Source organism: Patella vulgata, chromosome 6 (genome assembly GCF_932274485.2).
Source record: "Patella vulgata chromosome 6, xgPatVulg1.2, whole genome shotgun sequence".
Lineage (NCBI taxonomy): Eukaryota > Metazoa > Mollusca > Gastropoda > Patellidae > Patella > Patella vulgata.
Window position 1 is genome coordinate 49,236,787 of NC_065884.2, and position 26,870 is coordinate 49,263,656.

Consider the following 26,870-nt stretch of genomic DNA (forward strand, 5'->3'; position numbering starts at 1 on the left):
AAACATAATTATAATATTTCTATGTCTTTTGCTCAATAGGTTGTCAACTCATGCTATTATACGATCATAGGCGTCATTCTCACACTTAAAACTCATTTACACCGGAAATAACACAATTACCTCCCTTGTTTTCTATTCTCCACCATGGAGTAGCTATCTTCAAACGTTTGAATTTGAAGTTGAGAATGATATTTTTGCCAATTTCTCAACTGGCAATAGTGAATTATAGGATTATTCTTTAACAAGGTAGGACTGTTTATAGATACCATCTATTTTAGGGCTTTATTTTAATACATTTTAAAAATATAACTTAAAAATATGAAATTGTAACTTTAAAGTGTCTTTTTCAAGGGTACAAGGATTTTACATCCAGCTGGAGTGAGGTTCAAATATGTAACCATTTGTGTATCTATCAAACTCACACCAATGTGTTATAACTAGTTTGAGCATGCTTAATGACATTCAGCAGTTTACTAATAGTATTGATAAAATTAATGCACATTAGTTTTAAGCAATAGTAAAATTCTGTTAAACATGCATTATGCAAGAGCAAAATCTGCTTATTACAAGTCTTTCTTTAAGCCTGAAAGGTTATCTAAATTATCAATTAATTAACTTATCCAGACCATAATAAACACTCGATGTCAAGGCTAGCCTTCGATGTTGGCTGGATTAGATTCCTATATGCCGTTTAACGGCCATTGATAATTAAATCAAAACAGTGGATAATTGAGACTATGCTGTTTATATTAATGATTTTAGTAATGATGACCGCGACTGCGAAAATTTCACCCGCTTCGTTCTCGGCTCATAGTGGATCAATTTGACTGAAATTTTCAGCAAATTACCTTTACACAATCTAGTTTTTAACTATTATAGTGAGAACTGCCATCTCTTTATCTTATCTCTGATAATGTATCTTTAATCTTTTATTACAGCCTTTTCTGGAACACTGTGCTAATGAAAATGCCACACGGGCCATTTTGGCCAGAGAGTGACCTACTCATTTCAACTATCAAGGGTTCTTTTACGTGAACAATGGACCGATTTTCCATATCACCCCGACTAGACACTCTCCTTAACAGGCCCTCCACCACCCAAAGAGGGGAAACCATGCTGGAAAATCCTGGTGAACTTTCTCAGCATACACCAGGATTAAATCCTGGACCTGGTTAGTGAGGCATTGTCTTACTGAGCCACTCTGGTCTCCCTTCTAAGCCAGGTTCAAAATATCTTCTGCTTAACACTGGTCTTATATACAATCTTATATTATCAATCTCATGTAGTACAACAAATTGAATGAAATCACTTTCCTTTTCACCAAGATCATACCTCTTTTCCTGTTTCCTTTGATAAATATCAAAATCTTCATTGATATAAAAAATCAGAAATAAACAAAAACACTGAAATGACGATGATAGTAACATTTTATTTTTAGTTCTTATGCTACAACCACACAACAACCTCCTACACCCTTGATTTTCTGTTCCGCTCTTTTACTGAAGAATTTAGCTTTAACGATGAGGGGCTGAGCAGGAAGTTCACCTTTGCCTAGTACTTTATAATATCCCTGAATAAAATAAAATATACAAGATTAATAGAATCAAAGCATTACAAAAAGATTTTTAGATACGATTCAATTATGCTGACTGCAATGACATCTTTAACCAACAATTACCGGCAGTTGTTTGTATTTTAGAGTAGAACTGGAAAAAAGCTCCCCTTAATGAGCAATTGAAAAAAAGCGCTCCCGTAAAAAAAGCTCTCCCAGTTTCAATAAGAGGAATGATTTAAAAATTAACTAGAGAGATCTGATATTCAAGTGAGTGATTAGTTGTATGTATGGGAAATGGTTCTGAAGATCAATAACTGCGCGTAAGGGGTCATTCCTGGTTACATAAATGATAATAAACATCGTCTGCTAAATAAGAGAACTCGTAGTCGTACGGTCAAGAACTTTTGCTATCGTCCAAAACTACTTACGGTATTCCAATAGAAATTAGTGCTCCTACGGTTAGGACTTTTTGTTATTCGAATAACCGTAGCTATTAACCGGTTAGTAACCATTTAACCGTATGGTATCAATTTTAATCATAAAACAGAGCTTGTCAGGAGGTGTGGATTATTACTCTTGCGCACGCTATACTTGCCTTAGAAATTACACGCGGAAAAACTTCAGGAATTTTTTCATAGAAATGTACAATTCTTTAATGAAAATTTAAACTATCTAAGGCCGTAGTTATTTGTTTACCTGGTTAACTTGGTTCATTTTAAACATTTTTTAATTATATATATATCTACGATAATATACAAAACAATACTCTTGTTTCCCTTTGTACGTAACACATGGCAATAATATTACAATTTTGTTGAAAAACATAACCCATATTCAAAATATAATAAACACTTGAAAATTCTATCAAAATATAGTATATTTCTTTCGGAATTATTCTCATTGGAAATTTTCATGTGCTATCTCTCATATTTTCTCACGTTTCGCAACAGTTCTACTTTACATTTCAGTTAAATTAACCAATGATGCATAGGCGGCATCTATTTTTAGCAATATATTCATCAGCATTTTATTACCATGTGTGATCACATTATTATACAGTAATCGCACCCAATAAATTTTCACAATGACAGCGATCGGAATGTGAGTCTTTCACTCTTTTAAAAAAAGAAATACATATGTCCATGATTTACAAATAAGGTGAGCGATTTTCAATTTTATGGCGAGAGAGAAAAACCTCCCCTCAGACAACATTCAGTTGTGCGACAGGTGCTTGCGCACCTCTAAAAAAAACAATGACTGTACCGGTAAGTAACATTGCATCAAAACAGTTTGACCGATATTACTTTTATCCACCACTTCTACACTTACAGTAGAAGACAAACATCCCTGGTCAAAATTTGCATTATTAATGTCTATTTTTCAACTAATCATTGCATGTATTGTCTTGAATACATTTCATTGTAAAGGATAGTGTTATATTGTAACAAGGGAAGTAGAGAAGTATCTGTATTTTACACAATGGGGATTAAAACGTCTTTGAAGCAACTGCCTATTGTTTACAAGAAAACCAACAATACAAGTGACATTAATATAGAAAAATGATTTCTATGAGACTTACAGCTTTGACACAGTCAATGACTGGTGCTTTGTCTGTTTTACTTTGATAGGTAGTTCTGGTCTGTTCTGTAACCAGTGACCATAATTTATCTAAATTTACAGCAGGGCAATGATGTTGGTTTCGTAATAAATGGTAATATCTCATACCTACTTTACCAAAATAACCTGGATGACTGAAAAATACAATGTAATAGTTTAATACATGGAGATGTGGAGTCTATTTTATCAAATACCCGGTAGTGCTTTATCTCTAGATTCTCCACAATTCTTTTTGGATGTTATCAAATTGTAGGCTCTAGCAGTAAATATCACAAATTGTATAAATTTTAAGTCATTGTTTTCGATATTTGCCTGGTAAAAGCCAAACAATGGCTTCTGGAGTTTGGACATGGTTGCTAACTGCTACTCATCTTGTTCTTCTTGAGGATACACTCTTTGAAATAAAAAAAACGAAGGCTTCGTCAATTTATGTCCGATCAACATGAAAATGGGCATGCCTCTTCTTTGAACACTTCTGCATCATTTAGTGAATTAGATTTTTGAACTTCATCTAACAACATGGACGAGGGTCAGTTCCTAATCCATAGTACGATCGTACTTGTTAAAGAGATGTATGTTAATCGAAATGTTAGAGATACTTTGATTACAAGACTTTGAGTCTATAGCGAAGACTTTATTTTGAGTACTGTATCATAGCTGCAAAAGAACAGTCAATTTTGTCCATTTCTAAATGATCTACATGTAAAATAAAACATGGAAATTATGGTGAGCAATTTTCACCCGAAAAGATATCGGTAATTGTAGAAACTTACTATTTATCAAAGTTTATTCTGTGGTGATGTTGACCTCCAGCATTACCTCGACCACCAGGATGCTTTCGGTGTTTGCCTGAAAATATGATAAGACTTAAGTGAATCATAAATGACTATATTCAATATATCAGAAATTAAATTTAACATCCTACTTTTTTTGCATCAGACGGTTCATGTACCGTGAAGTGTACTATGAGGGTAATTTTGTCTAGACAGTGGGATTTCCACCTATTCACATTCCAAGTGTCAAAAGTTCTTTAATGTACACTCCAAAGTGTGCACTGGACTTTCATTGCCACTGTTCCTTGAAACGCCCCCCCCCACCATTCTGCAAATACGGAAATGCTAACAATCAGGGGCCATAATCGAAGTTAAGTTCAGATATGCGCGATTATCAAAAGGAACCAAGACCTTTCTGATAAAGTTAGTAGTTTTACTCACGAAATGTTAGATAAAACAATGGTTTTTTGATATTGTATTCTATTAACACATTAAAAAGTGGGCGTATAAAAATAAAGTCATCAGCAAAAGTGGTACATAATGGATTAGTACAAAATAAGTTAACTGGTTTTTATTAATAGCTAATAATAGGGAACGCTTTCTGGTGGGTATAGTGTTGGTGTGTTGTTAGGCACATTTAGTTGCCCAGTGAATGTTTCTTAGGGTTGGAAAATTAATAAAATAGTGTGATGGCAAAAAAGAACATGGCCGATTCTTACGAAGGAAATTGATACCGTAACAGATTAAAATCATTACGGAGCTAATTAATGGGAAGTAAATTCGAAGTAAACATTTCTGACTTATCCAGTAATAAAATATGCAGTTGGGACAGGAATTTTGGAGGAATGAGGAGAGCAATAAAACATGCACCGAGATTGGGATTTAGGCGAGCGATGGGGCGCGTGAGCAGGTGCGACCTGTATCTGTTCGCCAAATATAATGAAATTTCAACCTATTGCTATTCTAACAGTGTGTAAATAATGCAGGTGATATCAGTGATGGACATATTAAACTTTAAAGTTGACATTTTTCTACATATACCGTATACATATATCCGACTTACCAATACGGCCATGACCATGACTGACGTGTCCGCGAAGCTTTCTCGTCTTTTTATTTTTGGTGGTCTGTAAAATAAGAAATTGCCAATTAAAAATAGACCAGTGCGTAAGTTCTCATCTCATGACAACAATTAGTGGATGACAGAAAACTATCAGCACAAACTATTAAGCTAAAATCCTCTGTCGTACATTGAATTGAGATGAAATATAAAAACAATCTGATATTCTTTTCTCAACCTATTTTAATTTTATATTTATTAAAGCCAATGGTTTGTCAATTGTAGGGTGACCCACCATAAATAAATATCTCCAAATATCTCGAGCCACAATATTTATATATATGCCAAGCCTCAAATCAGTTTCACACAATTATAGTCACTAAATAAACGATCATGTTGTACTTAGTAAGCTATGACCATTAATCATCTATAAATAATAGACTGAAAACTGGTTCCAAGTGTCGTCCATAACATCCAGACACTTTTGAGGAAAAAATAGGTTACGCGCTCTTGTTTTGAAATTAGTCTCGCTTAACCAGTCTATCGACCATTCTATGTCTGATTGACAGGTCGGGATAATCAAGACTACTTTTTTACGAAACATAACAGAAAGCTAGAACAAGAAATTGAATTTAGAAATAAGCACTTTAGACAACTCAACAATTGTTTTAAGAAACTTGTAAAAGTAAAATGAAACTACTGCTAGTATCATGTTCCTGCTAAAGAAAGTGATTCAGAGATAGTATTTGTACTAAACCAAAAGAAGCCGCTCTTAACGGTACAGTTAATGATAAAGCAATTTAAAAAATAAAACAAAAGTAATTTCTAAAGCTGCTGTAATAACCAAGAAGCTAAATTTTACTGCTATTCAAAATCGTCAACAATAGATTTTTTACGGCTGTAATAGTTAATATATTTGTAGAGAATTGCACGTGCCATGGCTATTTATCGACTCAAAGAGAGAGAGAGAGAGAAATGAGGTTTAACGTCCACTCGACACAAACTAGGTCATTTCGGGACTAACATATGGTTTAATTTTATTTACATAATTCGCTTGCGCGTAGGGGTCTTTAGCAGTGGGAGGAAACCGGAGGACCCGGAGAAAACCCACGAGGTTGGACAGGCGACCCTACTCCTTGCCACGTACAACCGGGGATTCGAAACCACGCCAGTCGACTCAATGACAGACTTTATGATACAGCGCGCGCACGCTAACCATTCAGCCATCCAACCCCCCATCGACTCAAAGAGAGTGCGGGGTAGTCAGAAATCAGTTTGAGACACGCAACTGAAGTGTGCACATTTAGCCGTGTCGAGACCAACTTTCTGTAGAATGCGCGGGTCACCCAATCAATTGTACGAAATCAAGAGGTTCTGGACAATTCCCTGTCGGAGTATCTTACATGATAAATTGATCAAAACCTGAATTATACCCCTATGGAGAGATGAGGTACGGTAAGTTATCTAGGAAGTCGGAAAATGCTAACCTAAAGTACTAGTAAAAGGATACACATGATCTTTGCAGGCAATGCTTAGGTTTTTGATCATTTTCGACAAGTAAGTAACGAAGATTTACCAGTACTGTAAAGCCTAAATAAGAGCTAAATTCAACATAAATATTAGTGTTGGAGAGGACGATATGAGGTTCAGCCTTATGGACCCTCAGACTGGCTCTATATCACACTATCAAATCATTAAGTTAGTAATTTTTGATAGCCAGTAGGCATACCAATACCGAACCGGTTGTACCATCCAACTGCAACGTTTGATGACAATAACAACGAAATGAGGAAATAATAGTAAATTTTAAAACATCGATGATTTATCTAGGAATGTTATATTTTATTTAATACTAGTGTAATTGCGATTCCTTCAGATTGAACAACGGGTAAATTTCACGTGAATGAAAACAAGACCCACCATCTTGGCAGATTACGAACGAAGAGACCGGAAGCGGAAATATACGGAGTTTACCGACAAGCGCCCTTTACGGAAAGGGCCGAAGTCCTTGTATCAGGGAAGTGAATGAAAGCTAAAATAAACACAACGATAAATCTGAAGGTTCTGCATGGTAATAGATTCTAATATTATTTAACTTAAACTAGCTGGAATGGCCTCTTTATTTCATTCAGTTCATTCCAGAAACTATTTAATAGCGACAGACAATACAGAAGTCTGTCTAAAACACCAGGACTTAGATCACATTCTTTGACTTGACATAATTATCAGCAATTGAATGATTGAATTCATTCGCTATCAATGAAATCTTGTCATATAATCATTATAGCCTAAAAACAGTTATCATACAGTCTGTGACAGTGTTTTTTGTTAAGAATTTACCAATACTGATAGAAGGTTATTAGGAATTTAAAGAAACATCTTGTCCTTCCTTAGGGAAAAACTAGAAATCATTATTAAAGGAGCCAAGTTGCTAATATTTCGGACCTAGAAATTGACACAAATGGGTCGCAACGCATATAATAATGTAATATGAATGTATATAAATTGATTTACATTCAATCGTTCTTGTTTTACTGTAATTTCTAATCAGTTAGGTTCGGCAAAATACGCCAGTATTCTCAATCGAATTTCAATCTCTAGCGTCTGTTTTTTCCAGTCTACGCCGATAGTATTTATTTGGTAATGGTATGGTCTCCAGATAAGAATATAGTGTCACCGTTTGACATGAATTGTGGAATATGCCTAGCCTTGTTTTTCGATTCCCTTATTACAAATAGCGCTGAAACGCATAATATTACGCTTATGGTACACGATTCGCGTACCAATCGTAAAATGTTTATTTTGTCTTAAATATTGGATATCAGAAGGTTATCTTTTCCCGGTAAGATCATAACATCAATGTTGATTTAAATTGACAAATAATTTGTGAATTCAATGTCGAAGATTTTGGATGATATTGAGTTAGAGACTTAGCTACGGTACTTTAAATGCAATACCGGTATTTTATTTGTTGAGATGTTCATGTTGTGTAATCATCATAGGCGTTGTAGCACAATTAAACCAAATCCAGCAATGTTTTAACTCTAATTTCTTTATATTAATTGTAGTCAAGTTTCACTGTTTGAAAGTTCCTGGCTCAACACAAGCTATTTTTGATTAAATTTGTAAGTTAGTAGTAGTAGTAGTGTAGGCCCTACGTGGCGCCAGCCATCTGTGCTAGGACTAGGCCGTAAAGCTGGTGCAAAGTCCAAGATTATGGGGGCAAAGGTGCACGCTCCAACTTGTGGTATGGCGCCCTTTCCCAGAAATCTTCTGAAAAAAATGACTGTCGACATGCAGTCTGGCAGAATTTCAGGCACTAATCATTGATATTTTTTTTTAAATTTTGATCATGAAACTGTGATATGGCAGATTGAACCACTGTCAATGGGTACTTTGAACCATGGTTCAATGTATTTATGCACTCCAGATAGACTATCATTTAATAATTTAGTTTAGCCTAGGAAATTCTTGTACTTGCATTCTTGCAACCAGTTCATAATATGTCTAATCTACAATCCAGATAAACAAGGGCTTGATCTTTTTTGAATTTTTTAAAAATTTTGATCATAAAACTGTGATGTGGCACTTTGAATTGAATCACTGGTTCAATGTACCCCAGTGCATTATAAGTCTATATATCATTTTATAATTTATAATGTTTTTGAAAATAAAAACAATAGATTTAGAATATCAGTTGATCTGACTATGTAGGCATATGGTATAAAATGAATTAAAACTTGATGGAAGTCATAACAGTCATTGCAGCCATTTCATATTTCATTCTCTTCATTTTAAAAAATACCATATCAATCAAAGCAGGAATGTGGACATATATTGCAGTGGTAGCGATGCTCTTGTTATTCATTGTGAAAGTGGTTTTACAAAAATATGTCATATTTGCTCAAGTTTCCCCTTGTCAGTGGTGCAAGGACAGTGTTTAGTTGTTTGGATTAAAAAACTGAGGTCCTGTGTACACATTGGCATGCATGTAAAAGAATTCTTGACAGTTGGAAATCAAAATAAAAGTAGGCCTTAGTACCGCTGTCTGGACAAAATACTACTCATATTACACTACATACATGTCGTATGCCTGTCTCCATTAGCCCAGTCATTGCCGAAAAATAGGATATTTAAACCCCATTCGCCTGAAATTTTGTAATTGTCCACTGAATTGTCTGTTTTTGTTCCAAAAATCTTATCTAAACACATTGGTCCTTACCAAGTCTTATTAGATTTTTTTAAAAAATGTCTATTAAAACTGTAATCAATCAAGATAATGCATCTTCCCAACCAATTAGGACCTTATACAAATACTTTTGAGATCTCACCAGGCCAGAGCTTACAAGAATTTCTTTTCTTAATCTTAATGGCATTGCATAGTCACTATTTATAGGAAGAAGAAAAAAAAAGATCTCATTTGTTATCTAATAAAAGATCCATGAGCTGTAGGCTTTCACCAGATTTTTTTTTCAAAAGCCTAAAAAAAATCAATAATGTTTTATAAAAATTCTGGGTCAGAATTACGACCCACATCTTATTGATTAGGAGAATTTGAGTGTGTCGGGATGAGACTGCCATGTCGCATAAACAAAAAGGGTTAAGCGGGTAATTCATTTAAGAATGCTCAAGGCTATGGCACCTACTTATGAGTGCTATGATGACACGTCCATTAGAAAATAACCATAATTTACTGACATAGTCATGATTAAAAGTGTGATGACACATACAGATCGAACTTCAATATCGTTTTGTGTTGACAGTTCTGGTATTTCTTGTCAGTGGATGTAATACTCAAGGGATAATTACTTGGCTATTTGTCAATATTGCCAACAATTGTATCATTATGATTCTTTCTTATGAATATTAATACAAATACTACATGGTATTACAGTACACACAGTATTTAGTATTAGTGAATTTAGGGCATCATTCTACATGTAGTAATGGCTAGTCTCATCTGCATTGGTTTTTTCCTGTATTGGTTGTAGGCCTTGTGTAAATTGAGAGTTATCTTTTGACAATTTAGCCTAAAGTAGCTTTAAGTGTCTTTGTTAATCTTTTTGATCTTAATTGTAGAGTGTTATTAATCTTATTGTAGTCATTCTCAAAATGTATATCTGTGAACATGTCACTGTTAACTCTGTTTAATATCAGTACAAGTCTTCTAATTCTAATTGGTTTTTGCAAAATTTATTTGGATCAGTAATACAATATAGAGTAAGGATAAAGAATGGAACGTTTCAGAGCTGGGTTCAATAACACCTTGCAAATAACTATATTATGGAAGTATACAATATTGATCTTGCTTTCTATAAGCTTACCATGATTGACATTGCCTAACTAGATATGCCTGCCCCATGTAAACCCTAACTGTTATATAAACATTTCAACATTTCAAAGTGTTTTTATTTAATAATGTCATTATAATGGTACATGTATGTACATGTACATGTTTATGAATGATATTATGATTTCAGATAATTTTAAAATGACAGTTGCTAATTACTTTGTTTTATATTTTTTGTTTCAGGTTTATTTGTCACAGAAGAAGAATGAAAGTAGAATGGATGTCACTTGATTTGCTGAATTGTGATTTGCCTGCCCCTGTTGTAAAATTTCTTAAAATGTGATTATAGATACCCACCTGACAACTTGTCTTATTGTGGTTGAGCATGGATCAAGATGTTGGGTCCACAGACTCAATTCGAAACTTGCCAGACGGCAGAATGCATAACATTCGAAAAATGTTTGAAACAGGAACATCAGATGAAACCTCAACTGACGTAGCACAGCCAGATGGTGCTTCGCCCCAGCCAAAACCATTACCTCGGAGTAAACCCAAATTGTCCGACCTTCCTGCAAAACCTAAAATATATTCCGTGCCTGTTCATAAATCTGCATTAAGTGGTGAAAGTGATATAACGGAAAGTCTTAACCGAATATACGAATCCCCCCAAAAAATCCCTTTAAGTAGAACACCCCATGTAAATGGTACTGGCAAGCCAGTTGTGAAAAGACAAAGTTTTAAAACCGTTAATTATGTCGAACAGAGTGACAGTAAATCTGACATTACTTCTGAATTGGAGGTTAAGTTACGTAGACAGCAAGGTGTTAAAAAAGCAGCCCGTAGTTGTCCAAATAGGAAATCTGAAACAGACATGACAGTTCCACTCACCGGAAAACCTGTAGTCAGTCCAAAGCGCTTCTCTGGAAATTTTGACAACAGTACTTCTAAATTTTCACAGTCCGATTTTGGAGTCATTCCAGGTAGTCCAAAATTACCACTTTCAGGTTCCCGTAATGATCAAGGCAACAATGAAGAAGTCAGTTATACCAAAATTGATATTTCGGAAAAGGCAAAACTCTTTGAAGGAAAGAAGTCAGCCCCCGAAAGACCAGCATTACCTAAAACGAGACCAGGTCATGTCCGACAAAAAAGTGCTGGAAGTATTCCAGAGTACGCTAAAGTCAATAAGACTAAAAATACAGTACCCAGTTCTTCTCAGACATCAACTGAAAAGCAAGCAGAGAATGATGACACGGTACCAATTGCTCCTTCTAAACCCCCACGAACTCATGCACACGATGACTATTTGAGAACAAAACTGCAAAACAATGAAATGATTATAATGGACAATGTTCTGTATCAAAGTTTAGATGACGTGAAGCCAAGTGTCGAGGAACATGTACATGTACCAGTAGCTTCGGTTAGAGATAGAATCACTCAGTTTCATCAGCGACCATTGTCTCAGGATGATTCATCAAAAAGAAATGCACCCCCTTCTAGACCCCCGCCTCCTAGACTACGCCCAGTGACAATGTGTGAGCCAAAATCATCGCCTGCTTCTAGTACTGTTGCAAAAGAATGTTTATTTTTCCCCAAACAACCTCCAGAAATACCAGACTCAAAGCCACCTCTAGCGCCATATGAGTTGGCGCTTCCCTTTAAGAAATATGGAACTTTACCGCGTAAACCGAAACTTTATAGACCAAATTCTTCAGGAGAGAATGATGTTGATTCCTTTGTTCAAGAATCTCCCAATAGATTCCCTCTGGTAAAAAGTTTGAGTTCCGAATGTTTATATAACGCACAGAAAGGCAGTGAACATTTTTATCATGATCCATCAGAACTACGTCAAGAAGAATCATATGAGGCTTATGTTGACAGAGAGGGTTATGCTGTACCTAATAAGTTTGTCAAACGTAAACTTCAAGATAAATTCTCTTTAGATCCAGAGCTAACAGTAAGTACATGTATCCTACTTCGTCTAAAAGAATGGGTGGGGGGGGGCATAATTCGCTTGCACGTAGAGGTCTTTAGCAGTGGGAGGAAACCGGAGAACCCGGAGAAGACCCACGAAGTTGGAAAGAATCACGTACAACCGGGGAATCAAAACCACGCCAGTTGACTCAATGACAGACCTTATGATACAACGCGCACATCCGGTCATAAATAAACATTTCAATTTAGTGAAAATTTCCTTGAAGGCTACGAAATTGTTTTCTTAGGAAATTTTCCTTATAGAGAATGACATGTTGGGATATTTTTCTCTGAAATGAAGCATTCGTTTGTATTTATTAGTGGGTAGCGGTAAAAAACAACATTTTCCTTATTTACATTTATGAAAAACATGGCCAGAAATTATTTAGATTTTAGATACATGTAGTAAATGTAATTTAGAAAATTTAAATTTGTTAGTCTGTGAAGGAGATAAATTATATAGCCCTTTCAGACAGACACAGTTTAAGATACATTATGGGAGATTAGATAAAGAGCTGACAGTTCTCACTATAATAGTTAGAAACTAGAAAATGTAAAGGTAATTTGCTAAAAAAAACATAGTCTTGATTACCGGTATCCATTTCATGATTAAATTATAAATGGAAGTCGAACAGGAAATCGGAACCTAATCCAATAAACATCGCAGGCTAGCGATACCATCGAGAGTTGATTATGGTCTGGATAAGTTAATTAATGTCTAATTAATAATTTAGTTTACATTTCAGGCCTAAAGAAAGACTTGCAATAGGCAGATTTAGCTCTTGCATAATGTATGTTTAAGCTAGCTTATAAACATCAGTTATTGTGTATTACAACAAACTTTCAAGTTTTTGCTCATAATGATGACCATGCTTCTTTTATCAATAAATAATGATTTTAAATTCATGTAGGTGAAAATTAACATCAACATACGTATATACTACAACTTAAAATAAAGTTCAGTAAATAAGTCTGTTGTCAGTTTCATACAGATGTCAATTATGATGTTAAGAAACCAATGAATGATTATCTATTTCCTTTTACTAAATACAGATAGGAAGTATATTCAATCACGTACCAATTTTATATTTCCCTTTCTCTTTGTTATATAAAGGTTTATGGCTTCCTTGTTCTTGGATATCACAGATCAATTGTCATCCCACAAAACAAATGAACATATAAAATTCAATGAAATTTACAATTTTATTTTTGACCTAAATATTTTGCAGTTTTGGTTATGGATTACAATATATAGTAGAATGTATGTGGAGATTACGATATAGTACAATGTAGCTTGAGCCTAAAGTTATTTTGTAAACTATATATAATAGTCTTTTAATGAAATGATATAATAATGATATACATGTATGGGTTTCCTGATTTAAAAATAATCCATTTCGCAACTTCAAAAAACCCACCAAACAGCTGTGTTAATGGTCCAACTGACTTATTTTTGATTTTTATAGGCAGGGATTGATAGAAGCTCTAGCTTTCCTAAATGTGTCCCCAAAAAATGAATTTTTTTTTTCAGGCTGCAATAATTTATTTTTAGATAATCAGCGAAGACATTTTAGGCAATGGTGTGATATTTGTACAATATTTTAAAATTTTTCTTGTAGACCTTTTACATTATAAAGTGTCCCATATGCCAATGTTCATTCAGTACAGCCATTAGATTTAGGCACTTCATGGACACAATTTCTTATTTTTATGAATCTATATTTGACCTGTAAGACCAAAGAGGCTTGGTTATGTTTTATTTATCGAAGAAAATGTTTACAAGTACAAGTGACTGGATTCCTGGAATTTTGCCCATGGGATTGACAAGGATATTGTTTCTGGTTTTGGGATGAGATAAGAAAAAAACCTAATTGAGTGTCCATGTAAAAAGATCCCTCTACATTTACAATCACAATTAGATAAGTCTGATATGATAAAAAATGCAGACGTTTTTATTACGATATACCGAAAAACCAGTATATTGCCCAACCCTATCGCAGACAGAAATACCACTGTCTCAGCAGAATCCCACCCACTCCATGTACATGTTACTATGAAAATAGAAAAATTCCATAAATAATATTATGTTGGTCCAGCAAAAAACCTGCTTGTAAGTAAAGTATTATCACATACTAAACCCCATTCCATTCCATTGTGATAATTTTACTATCACTGTTGATTGGTTCCCAAATGATATATTAATTACACTTGATTAAACATACATTATGTAAGAGCTAAATCTGCCTATTGCAGGTCATTCTTTAGGCCTTGAATTTTTTAATTTAACATTTATTATCATGACAAGACCATAATCAACTTTCTATGCCATTGGATTGCTCTGATTTTAAGTAGATTAGAATGGGTTGACCATTTAATGATTTAATCTAAAAATGGAGAAGCAAGGCTAAGACTCAAATGACCAGTACAGTGGATATATTCAATATGCACACATCTTGTCAAGACTACAAGCAGTGATAACTTGACTCAGAATAAAGTAATTTGAATGTACATACATGTATGTCAAATGTAGGCTATATATTTGTGAATCAGCCACACATAGATGACTTGTAAGAAACTCAATTTTAATATAATAATTTCCTTTAGTTTTTCATTTAATGAGCTGAATAATAAAACTGAGGTCATGTCACTTCCTCTGTGGTGATTATTCAAGATGACATGTATTTAAAATGAGGATTACACATAATTGATGTACTGCTTTTAAAGTGTGTATATTTTTGACTGTGTCAACATGCTTAAATGGATTTATGTACCTACATGTGCTCATCAGGAAGTACAGACATATTTTGAAAAAGTAAGTTTGTTTGACAGAATATGGATGTTGACATTGTTTACAGATGGGGTTGGAATTTAAATGGGCTAATAATAGTTTAATAATATGATTCTGTTAATAATAGATTATTCACATATTACATTTGATAGGCCTGATATATATCGTAGGTGTATTCTATTTTGTTGTATGGTAAAATACATTAGAGTTTAGAGATAGTTAAAACATAAATACATTTATTCTTTGTCAAAAGCCGCTAATCTGAGACATGTAGAACCATCAGGGATTGTTTCACAAATAATATGTAAAGTAGTGTAATGTATATTTTTCTTGCAGATTACCCCAATTTCCACACCTATGCAGTTAAGAAATTGAAAACATTTACATTGTATATATATTAAGTTATCTACATTACTATCACATATTGTAGAATTATCAGTGCGATATCTTGTACATCGCCTTCATAAGCCTGGTTAATGTGGAGAAGTAGGAAATTAGATTCTGTTTCATTATCTTATTGTACAACTTGTTGGTTCATATATCCATCATCCATTGTCCCAATTTTGAATTGATACAAATATTTATAGAAATATGTATTTACGGAGAATTCCGTTTATAACGGATATACTCATGTAGGATGTATTATTACATGTATGTCTTATAATAATACAGGATAACATTCAAGTACATCTGCATTGAACATATAACTTTATGAAATTGTGGATTTTTTTCATAGCATGAGAGACCATTCAGTGAGGCTTTAAAAGCTAGATTTGATGATCTGAAGAAGAAAATTGTACCAGATATGAAACATGGAATGTCTAGCAGTTCTCAAACTTCAGAAGATCCATTGAAGGTCAACAAAAGATGTAGAAATCAGGTTGATTTTTATGTTGATATTATTTTAGATTTTAAACCTTTGTCATTCGAGTATACATAATTAGGTTATATACATTGTACTGGGCCCAAAATCTTATTTTTATCTGAAAGTACATATACATGTTATTTCTATTAGACTTGTATTGCAACATAATTCAAAAAAATTTGAAGAAAAGTTGATTATTATAGATTGTCGATCATTGACACACTATTCAAATGTTAGTGTGATTTCTATTGCCTACCAACCATTCAATTGTGCTAGCGTGCTCATTCATTCATTAAAATTTGTATTATTTTCAAATATGTTTTCAGGTACATGTACCTACCAACAATGATCTCACTCATTGTCTTCCTGTATTGAAATCTTACAACAAATTTATTTTTTCTCTGTAGTTTGAATTTATTTTCCAATCAATGGTAAAAAAATTGAGGATTATGACTGTCAAGGAACTACATGTTTATCTTTATACCATTGTCAAGAAATATCCCATTATTTTTTCTATTATTCGAAGTCATTTTGAAATAACCTTGATTGTTTTTATGGATGAATATTTTCCTTATTACGCTACTTGTATTTTATTTCTGTGTTTATTTGCACTTAGTTGTATTTTTATGATTTAAACCAATTTTTATTTTTTAGGTTCGTGATAAGATTAATCAAGCATTTTCTATATTACGACGCTATGTCCAGGGAAAACAAGATGACGGAATGGATCAAGCAGACACTTTGGACACATTATCAAGTAAGAGATGAAGCTATTTTCATTTCTCTGTCCTTGCTATTACATTTGTCAGATATCAGACATTCTATACAATGGTGTAGTGGATTATGTAAACTATGTAAACATTATATGGGATGAATTTTATTTTTAAGATGATTCAGACAGTTTTGTTGACGTGGCTGAGATTTTGAAAAGAAAGACCTACGCATCAACCATAAGAAATAAAACTGTAAGTATTATTTAAAGTCTCATTGCATCATTTTAGCTCTATAGAATCTCTTGTAAACTACAATATTGTGAAAGGTGAATCTCTAATGGTTCAATTTCATTCAGTATTTACAAAGATATGTTAAGTTGAAATTTCATTGATCTACATGTATGCTGCTTGCTATATAATATGCGCGCCACCATTTTGATTGGGGCAAATAGAAATGATAGACCTATTTTGAATCCGATTGAATCCAAGCTGGCAGATTATCTAGCTTTGGTATTTTGATTTTGTTTTCTTTAGTACATGTTAAATAATCAATCTGAGTTTGAGTACATATTAGCATGATTAAGCCGTGAGAAAAATGTAAATGACTTAGTTATGCATTGCTTACATTCAAATATTGAATGTAGAAAAATGTTCAAATGACAAACCAAATTAATCCTTTGATCAGTAATAACAGTGAACAGTTTTTTATATAAATCTTAATCTAAGATCAGTGTAATGTTCAAGATATTAAATTCTGCATGTCCGATATTATGCACACGATCGAATCACCCTTAATATGTTTCTGTATACATTTAGGGTTAATTAATAAGGTTTTCTTTTATATCAGGGGGGTTGGGTGGCCGAATGGTTAGCACGTGCGCACTGTATCATCAGACCTGTCATTGAGTCAACTGGCATGGTTTCGAACCCCCGGTTGTACGTGACAAGGAGTAGGGTTTTCTCCGGGTCCTTCAGTTTCCTCCCACTGCAAAAGACCCTTATGCGCAAGCGAATTATTGAAATAAAATTAAACCATATGTTAGTCCCGAAATGACCTAGTGGATGTTAAACCCCATCTCTATCTCTATCTCTCTCTCTCTCTCTCTCTCTCTCTCTCTCTCTCTCTCTCTTTTATATCAGTCATTCTTACAGGTAATTCCACACAAAGTCATATATGATATAATAACCATATGAAAAGTTTGATTTTCAGACAAAGATTAATCTATAATGATATTGTTGTGATTTTCAGTATCAAAGTATAAAGAAGTCCAAAGAATTTTTAACACGAATATATCCACAGTTATTTGAGTATGCGGTTATAGTTGGTTTACGTCCAGTTCCTGCTGGTCAGGGATATGAACCATACATCATCCATAAATTTCCTGAAATCGTAAGTTTTACTCAAAGTTTGATTTGTCAATACTATAAAACCTATATGGATGGATAATCAATTTATTACCCAGGTGGGATGAAGGAAATAGAGATTTAGTGCTCAATTAATAATAATAAATTAATAGTAATTAATAAGTCTCAATTTGTGTAGTGCAAAAATACTTTACAGCTGTTTAAGGCCTCTGAATACCGTGAATGACTGAAACATATACCATTGTTATCAGTCCTAAACAATAAAAAAAAACCTTAAGAATGAAAACAATAATCAGAGCTTCTGCTCCATTTATTTATTAATGCTTTACGATCCTAGATTATAAATTATCTGTAACACTCATTTTATTGTATTTAATGCTATCAGAGGAATTATAAAGTTAGTACTGAAGGTCATCTATATGTATGTACTAATATGGTAAGATTATGTAGATCAGTCTGTATTTTCAATGTAGTATATATAAGCTAGCTGTTTGTATATACAATATATTTACTTATACAAGCATCATATCGATTAATACATATCAGAATATCGTATTTGTTCAGTATTTTTTGTAAGTCGATACAGAGCAAAAAACATGTACAGGTATTCTTCAAAGTTGCTTTTATTTCTCTACACAATTTATTTGTTCATTCTTCCCATGATATTTATGACCTTTAATATTAATCCCCATCTAGATATTTACGTGTTTTTACTGCCGTGTGATTATCTTTCTCTTCATATACATGTATGTATACATGTACATTTATTCCTAAAAGGTTTCACATTTCTTTTGGGAGTCAAAATATTATTATAATATAGGTTGCGGTACCAATGGTTGTTAGTAATGTATGATGATTACTTTGTTTTATACCAGGTTGATAGTAATATATATTTGTTCATACTAGGTTTTTAGTAATGTGTGAAGATTACTACTGTCTTAAATTATAATGTTGATAATGTATCATTAATTAATACTGGGTTGTTAGTTTAGTTGTATTTTGTCTAGGTTGATAATAATGTATCATTAACATTGATTGATAGTTGTGTATCATTAATATTGTTTTATACCACCAGGTTGATACTAAGATACATTTGTATTAATAATATTGATAGCAAGATAATATTAATATTGTTTCATACAATGTTGATACAAAGATATTTTTAAATACCAAGTTTATAGTAATGTATCATTAATATCAGTATTGTACTATAATAAGCCGAAAGTAATACCATGAACACTATTGTTTTATATTAGGTTGATAATAATGTACCATGAGTAATATTATTGTTTTATGGGTTGAAAGTAATGTAAGTGTGCATGTATCATCAGTGCATTGTTTTATAGGTTGTTAGTAATGTATTATTACTACTACTGTTTTATGCCAGGTTGATATTAATGTATCTGTGTTGTTTTAAAAGTTGTTTACTATTATTCTAGAAGTTTTGTATTATTGTATTAGAGGTTGTGTAATATTGTTTTATAGGTTGATAGCAATGTGTCCGTACCATTGTTCTGTTTTCCTGATGCTGCTGATTTCAAACCAGAGAAGAATATGAAAAGGTAAAATATTTTATAGATTTTCCTGCTCTGCGAAGCATTAATAAACTTATATCCTGAATAGTCTTTATTTAAACCCCTTGTCAGTGAGGCAGGACGGAGGGCCCGACAAGAACAGCTGTCTAGTCGTTCGGATGGGACGGAAAACCGAGGTCTTGTGTACATATTGGTGTGCAGGTAAAAGATCCCTTGGCAGTTGGAATTCGATATAAGAGTAGGCTGAAGCGCCACTGCCCGGGCAAAATTTCCCTCATAGCACACTGTATGGTGTATGCCCGTCTTCATTAGCCCAGTTGAAGAGCAGAACAGTAGGACGTTAAACCCCATTTCATTTCATTTCATTTCTTTATTTAAAAGTATAATTTATAAAGAAATCTGTTTTGTTTTTTTTCCTCAGTCAATCATATTCGTTTGTGCTGACAAATTTTGATGGTGGTAGAGTATTTGGTTATTGTAAAAGAGTACAGGTAAAAACACAACCTTTTAACATTTAGAAACAGATCATTAATCAGATTATATAACTGTATTTTATCCTCAAAACTTCATTCAAATGCCATAAAAGTTATTTCAAAGGTGTTTGGCTATTAACACAATCAATCTGATTAAAATACAGATCTATATTTCGTTTCGTTTTTTATACTTTCGATGGCCTAAACTACATGAAGATCTGACAAGTTGTAGCGATAGGTCGTGTCAGGGGTCAAAAGACCAACTTATGACCCTATGATGTCAGACATTTGATTAACCAATCAGCATTGATGTTACTAGTGAATTACCCACAGTTCCGTAAAAAACACACCTAAAGCTCGCCGTAACAGACCGTTTCATTGGCTTATCCCTGACACGTGTTAAAGAACAACTCTTCTAAATCCAAGTGTAGTAAAGACAAGTAAAACGAAATTTTGAACTATAAAAACGAAACGAAATAGGATCCATGTTTTAACCAGATTGTTAACGCAATGTGACAAGTAGTAACAACTAATGAACTATTTCGGAAATAGTGAGCATGCACTGCCCTGATCATGACACATTTTGATCACGTAATATATGTAAATGTTATTTTAATCCTGGACATTGTTTATTTTTAGGTACCAGAAAGTCGTCTTCCAGAAGTATTATGTATAATAAGTCCTGTTGATGCCAGTAATATGTATAATACAGTAAGTAATATTGTCTTATCATCATGTAAACTCTAACTAATCAAGGGGAATGAGTCATTTTGTTACATCACTGTGTCAATGACTATATAACAAAACTCAAATTCATTAGCTTGGGTGGTCAAGGATCCTGTTGGATATTTGAAGCCAATTTTCCCCTTTTAAGAAATTATTTTAATAGTTGGAATTTCTGTATTAAACATAGATAATACAAGTTACCATTATGTTAATCTTGAAAAAGTTGTAATAACCACAGTTACATTATATAAGAGCTAAATCTGCCTAGTGCAGGTCTTTTTTCTGGTTTCAAATGTTATAAGGCAGTCTTATATATATATATTATTACCAGTATTTAGACATTTATTCACATAGCAGGCCCATAATCAAACATAGCCGGCCCATAATCAACTTTCTAAATTATCGGATAGCTGGAATATTTAATTGTCTGTCATATCTTCATTAAATGTTAAAATGGAGAAAATAAACTTTGTTAATTATTATAGCCATGGTACTTATAAATTGACAGTCAAGATTATATACAATATTTCTTGTCAAAACTTCAAACATTCTTAACTTTGCTCAGAATAAAATAATTTGACTGAAATTTTCAATATATTAATTTTTGATTTTCTATTTTTGAACTATTATAGCAGGAACAGTCAGCTCTTTATTTAAATCTTACATAATGCATCTTAAATATAATATTTTAAACTCTCTTCCTTTCTTTTTCAAACATAATGAGTAGGCTTATTAATTGGTTAGTATTGAAATTTTAAATGAATACAATGAATGTAGTTATTGAGTTTTTTTATCTTTCAGTTATTAAATGAAATCGAACTAAAAAGAGTAAAAACACTGGAATTAGCACAAGAATTACTGGCTGCTTCTTTTGGTCGACCATTGCCTAAACCTGGTCAAGATGTTCAAATACGCTGTTTGGTAAGTGTAAAATATAATTATGGATCTAAATATATGTATGACCTCTCATGAATTATTATCCCACAATGAATGAAGTTAAGGAAGGATAGGCAGAGCCAATGTTGAAATTGGCTCTGCCTGTTCCATCCCAGCATATCTTATAAACCATTTTGGAACAAGATACATGTAGCCCTTTCATTTAAATCTCTTAAACTGCAGGCTTGTTTGCTTTATAAGAAGAAATGTCTAATCTGGCCTTGACATCATATTATTACTCTTCGGCTGATCAGTCATATATCTATCTATACATATTTTATTCTGTTTATATGTTTGTTTACAGGATGAAATAGGAGAAATGGAAACAATTCATTTAAATAGACCATCAGATGCTAGATTAGAAAATGTAAGTCATTCTAAATATATTAATCAAAATAATGTATTCCATTAGGCTATAGAAATATTTGCACATTTGCATATTATGCAGCTTTAGTCCCAAAATGACCTAGTTTGCGTTGAATGGATGTTAAACCCCATTTCTCTCGCTCTTCATGCCTCATTGTTGAAAATTACAAATCAAGCAGAGTTATCTCCCCTATAACATGATTCCTATTCATACACATTGACAGACTCAATTGTGGTTGTAGAATTGCTAATGATTGGAATTGGCTATTTCCACATTATGGTCACTTACAGTTTCTTTACATCATTACCTTGACTAAGTTCCATGATGAGCATTTTCTGCTTAGGTTAAATAGAATGATACAAAATTTGATTGTGCAATAATAAATAAGTATCATGTATATTGGGTTTGAGGCAGGGGATATCTTTCTGTTGGCTTGTTTAATTTTATTACACACTAACAACAATAATCATTGATTATGATAGCTATTGTATATATATCTAAAAATATTGTGTACAATTATGTTGTATATAGTACTATGGGTCTATGATCTTCTCTACTGAAGATTATTATTTTAATCATTACATGTAATATAGTACATGTTTTTGAATATTTGTGAATGATCTGGATTGTTTTTACTTTGATAAATTTCATTGATATTTGTATTACAGGTTCAATATGATTGTTTATTACCGTATCTTGGTACAGACAAGTTAATTAAAGTTTTCTCATCATTATTGTTAGAAAGAAGAATTATTCTCTGCTCAAATAATTTAAGGTAGGATCTGAGATTAGGAGCTTTATTACTTTAAGTAAAGTCATAGTTTCTAAAAATGTTGCATGCAGATTTAAAACAAATACAATCAATCATTAAGTAACAGAATAATAAATCTCCAAAGTGAGACCTCGGAATACTGTCAGTTGACAACAAATTAGAGAATAATGAAACACATGATGATATTTGTCATAATGAATTCAAACTGATTTTGTTTTTCTTTGTTTCAGTTGTTTAACTCAAGCTATTCATGCTATTGTGGCCTTGTTATATCCTTTTCATTGGCAACATATTTACATACCTATATTACCGGCGGCCATGTTAGATGTGTGTTGTTCACCAACTCCATATCTTATAGGAATACTTACATCACATCTTAATCAAGTTTTAGATATGCCTTTAGATGAGGTGAGTTCTAATTTACTTCAATAATACATGTTAAATCAGACATATATGGTAGATAATTCTTTATATTTTGTACATAAACCTTTAAGTTGGTATATGACATGCAACTATATTAAAGAAAATGGCTGGTGTATATATAGCTTTGAAGATGGTATACACTATCCCAATTTGCAGAAACACAGAAATTGAAAAGTTTATGCCAACTAGAATTAAAACTGCAATGAAATAATGTGCAGGCTAGACAACATGAAGATTTAACAAATCCTTTATCTACTTTAATTTGACTAAATGTTATATATTTATATAGGTGGTGATAGTAGATCTAGATAAGAAGAATATTATACAAACTGTTGGTGATGAATCTACTATATTACCTAAAAAGATTATTAAAGCCTTAAAGATGGCTATCAATATGTGTAAACTAGACATAGGTAACTATAAATCATCTTTTATTAGATGTTATAATGTGCATTAAAAGCCACTGTGGCTCAGTGAATAAAGCGCTGACTCAGTAACCAGGAGGTCCAGGGTTTGATCTTGGTGTTAGATAGGCAAGTTCTTTGAGATTTTGCAGCACGTTTTCCATTTGTCAATGATGCTAGGAACAAAGTCTTGTTGTTCGGATGGGGGAAAAAAACAGAGGTTCTGTGTAAACGTTGGTGTGCATGTAAAATAACCCTTGGCATTTGGAATTCCAGTAGGCGGAAATGTTGCTGTCCAGGCAAAATCTCCCTCATTAGTCTGGTTGGTGCAGAAAAGTGACATATTAAATCCAACCTAATTAAAATATAGATCTATATCTGTTTCGTTTTTTATACTTTCGATGGCCTACACTACATGTAGATCTAACAAGTTATAGTGGGAGTTCACGTTTTATGACGTCAGGTACCAAGCAAGCGACATTTGACCCGATTATGTCATTCATTCAATTAACCAATTAGCGACCGCCATGTATTTTTGATCTACTTTTGCTTTGTTTTGATTTCTATTGCCGCTAATGTCTACCCACAGTTCCGTGCTAAAAAGGTCAAACGCTCGATTCGACAGACTATTTGATTGGTTGACCCCTCATTTCAAGCAGAACACGAGTTAAATAACAACGCTTCCAGATCCAAGTGTAGTAAAGACAATTAAATCGAAATTTTGAACTATAAAAACGAAACGAAATTGGATCTGTGTTTCAATCAGATTGTATTAAATCCCATTTCATTTTCATAACATTAAAAAAAAATGTCTAAAGGTAATACCTAAAAAAAATGGCAGATTGTGGTAGTTGCTTTTTAGAGTATAATAAACAAATTTTAATATTCTTCTTTATTGTAAGATGTCTGTTTTCTCCAAAAATTATTTTGATGACTTTTCAGAGGCAGAAAGATCTCAGTCATTGATGATATCTGAAGCTTTTCTTCGTGTATTTGTTGAAACTGTTGGTCATTATGGTGAATTTATTACAACACAACAGGATAATAAGAGAATATTCTTGGTAAGTTTCATATTTAAACAATAGGTATTAAAATCTTTTGAAAACGGGTATGCTTTAACCCTTTTGACATCGACGCCCTGAACAACATTAGGCCTATATACTAGCTCCCAGGGTAAAATTGGACCAAAGGTTTCTTTTTTGTAATATTATGAACCAGCTAGAATATCAACTTGCTGTCCACGGGTACCTGTTCGTTACTGATTGGCCGAACAGGTACCAACAGGTACACCGGCCACTTGGTATTCTCTCCAAGGGGCAACCGCGGCTGGTCTCTCTGCAACAAGTCCTAAGGGTTAAGTGATGTGTAAAATGGGTGTGGTGGCATGGTTTCGATCCCAAGCTGTATGTATGAGATAAAGAATAGGGTTGCCTGTCTAAACCCATGTGGTTTACTCTCACTCCTAAAGACCCAGACAGGAATTATTGAACTATAGATATGAACTGTATAATAACTTTCTGTTATTAGATTCAGTGCACTCTTTTATATGAACAAGGTCAGGCTACAAACAAAAGTTAGCCACACACACAAAATTTGTAGCTGGTGAACCACCTAATACAACTTAAGATACACTAGTAACATTAACAAATAACAAAGTAGATACAGAGAAAAAATTATAATTGTTTATGGATGTTGCTGAACCCTCAGCAGTCAGCATGTTGATAATTTGATTTAATACTGACAAAAATACTAGTAGACCCACTAAACAACTTCATGCAACCATATCACCACCAGAAGCTTTTTTTAAATATTACAATAAAACATCATTAAATTTAGGATGTGTATTCACTGATTAATTTGTTTTACAGAAGGAAAATTTTATTAGTAAAGTAGAATCTCATGGATTACAACAGTTTTTGGAATGGTTTACAGAAACCCAGATGTTTGAGGTTTTTATTACAAACCATCTGGAGAAACGAGACTGGGGTACAGTTGGTAAGTCTAGACTTTAGTTTAGTTTTTTTTAATGGCCAATTATTGTAGAACCATGAAATATTTACTAAATGAACTTGGGTTACTATTGATAAAGTAAGAAAAAAATGTTTTTATAGTAATAAGAGGGGAGGGGGTTGGATAGCTGAATGGTTTGCGCATGTGCGTTGTGTCATAAAGTCTGTCATTGAGTCTACTGGCGTGTTTCAATCCCACAGTTGTATGTGACAAGGAGTAGGGTCCTGAGTAATGGAATATGTTATTGTTATATTGTATATTTTCAGATATGTTTCAGATATTTTCAGTAATGGAATATGTTATATTTTATATTTTCAGATATATTTATGTCCAGAGTAATGGAATATAGAGATGGAAGTGGTCCATCAACAGAAAGGCCAGGTATTGGGACAAAAGTCAAAAATTTTGGAAAAGCAATCAAATCAAAATTGGCATAGAATTTGATCATATTGCTGACAAAAATTTTGCGTACTTAAAATATCAGTGCATGTATAATTGTGATTTTGGTGAAATTATTTATAACTGACTTGTATAATGTACTATATTCCTTCCTCGCTTTATGTAACTTATTTTATGTAAAACAACCCAATGCAAGAACTGACATAGTAGAATTAGTGAATCTATCATGTTCATTTTACAAGAAAAAAGCTTTCTTTGTGTTCATGTAATTATAAATTTTAATAAACTTACTTCAGATATGTACATATTATTCCATTGAAAAGCGAAAGTAGATATTCTATTGTTGATTGTTATTGCTTTTTTTGTCTTTTAGAGTTAAAGGATCTAAACCACTTTTATTTATGTTAATGTTATTGAGTTTACATAAGAAAGATTAGTCATGGTGTAGATTATATAATAGAATTGCCTAGTCAAGGAAGATTTCCATCAGATATTAATGATTCCACTAAAACCTTACAATGTGGTTTCAGAATAATGGTGATAAGTGGATTATAATGATGACCTTATGTATAATGTAAAAGTGGACCCTAGTTCAACCCACCATTGACGTTATTATGAATTCTAAATGAACTGTATACATGTAAATTAAATAGAATGATATAGGGCAAGTTTGAATCACATATCTTGCGTAATATTATAACAAAATCTTTATGTATATTTAATAGATGAAAACAACATATAATTAACATAATTTCTAATCTAGTTCACAATTATGATAGTTATAACGAAGTCATAGGAGTTGTACAATTAAATATTGTACAATTT

At 32.9% G+C, this 26,870-nt stretch overlaps 2 protein-coding genes across 4 annotated transcripts; one reads left to right on the forward strand and one right to left on the reverse strand.

Moving 5' to 3' along the window:
* Positions 1-1,409: 1,409 nt before the first annotated feature.
* Positions 1,410-7,006, reverse strand: LOC130013099 (60S ribosomal protein L27a-like). Its single transcript, XM_056101602.1, has 5 exons — positions 6,926-7,006; positions 5,009-5,072; positions 3,946-4,021; positions 3,135-3,306; positions 1,410-1,570 (listed from the first exon to the last, which is right to left on the reverse strand). The coding sequence occupies exons 1-5, from the start codon at positions 6,926-6,928 to the stop codon at positions 1,442-1,444; spliced, it is 444 nt and encodes a 147-aa protein (XP_055957577.1). The 5' UTR covers positions 6,929-7,006; the 3' UTR covers positions 1,410-1,441.
* On the forward strand, positions 6,991-26,267 carry LOC126824800 (DENN domain-containing protein 2D). 3 transcript variants are annotated; one of them, XM_050554182.2, is made up of 18 exons: positions 6,991-7,076; positions 10,539-12,252; positions 15,794-15,937; positions 16,577-16,679; positions 16,811-16,887; positions 17,885-18,025; positions 18,386-18,436; positions 19,486-19,562; positions 19,957-20,026; positions 20,648-20,719; positions 21,536-21,655; positions 21,975-22,037; positions 22,706-22,812; positions 23,040-23,217; positions 23,522-23,645; positions 24,579-24,697; positions 25,505-25,631; positions 25,965-26,267. In XM_050554182.2, the coding sequence occupies exons 2-18, from the start codon at positions 10,681-10,683 to the stop codon at positions 26,081-26,083; spliced, it is 3,264 nt and encodes a 1,087-aa protein (XP_050410139.2). In that variant the 5' UTR covers positions 6,991-7,076; positions 10,539-10,680; the 3' UTR covers positions 26,084-26,267. The 3 variants fall into 3 exon arrangements, with proteins under 3 accessions (XP_050410139.2, XP_050410140.2, XP_050410142.1); XM_050554183.2 differs by lacking the exon at positions 18,386-18,436; XM_050554185.2 differs by lacking the exons at positions 6,991-7,076; positions 10,539-12,252 and adding an exon at positions 13,557-15,081.
* The last annotated feature ends 603 nt before the right edge of the window (positions 26,268-26,870 follow it).

What these genes read in the sequence shown, in the direction of transcription:
- LOC126824800 (XM_050554182.2), top strand. Translation starts at nt 10,681, where the DNA reads ATGGATCAAGATGTTGGGTCCACAGACTCAATTCGAAACTTGCCAGAC. An exon ending in TATATGTATGTACTAATATG is followed by an intron (nt 18,437 to 19,485) that starts GTAAGATTATGT and finishes ATTGTTTTATAG; the next exon opens with GTTGATAGCAATGTGTCCGT. An exon ending in CCAGTAATATGTATAATACA is followed by an intron (nt 20,720 to 21,535) that starts GTAAGTAATATT and finishes TTTATCTTTCAG; the next exon opens with TTATTAAATGAAATCGAACT.
- LOC130013099 (XM_056101602.1), bottom strand. An exon ending in TCATGGTCATGGCCGTATTG is followed by an intron (nt 4,022 to 5,008) that starts GTAAGTCGGATA and finishes TCATATTTTCAG; the next exon opens with GCAAACACCGAAAGCATCCT. An exon ending in AGAATAAACTTTGATAAATA is followed by an intron (nt 3,307 to 3,945) that starts GTAAGTTTCTAC and finishes TGTATTTTTCAG; the next exon opens with TCATCCAGGTTATTTTGGTA.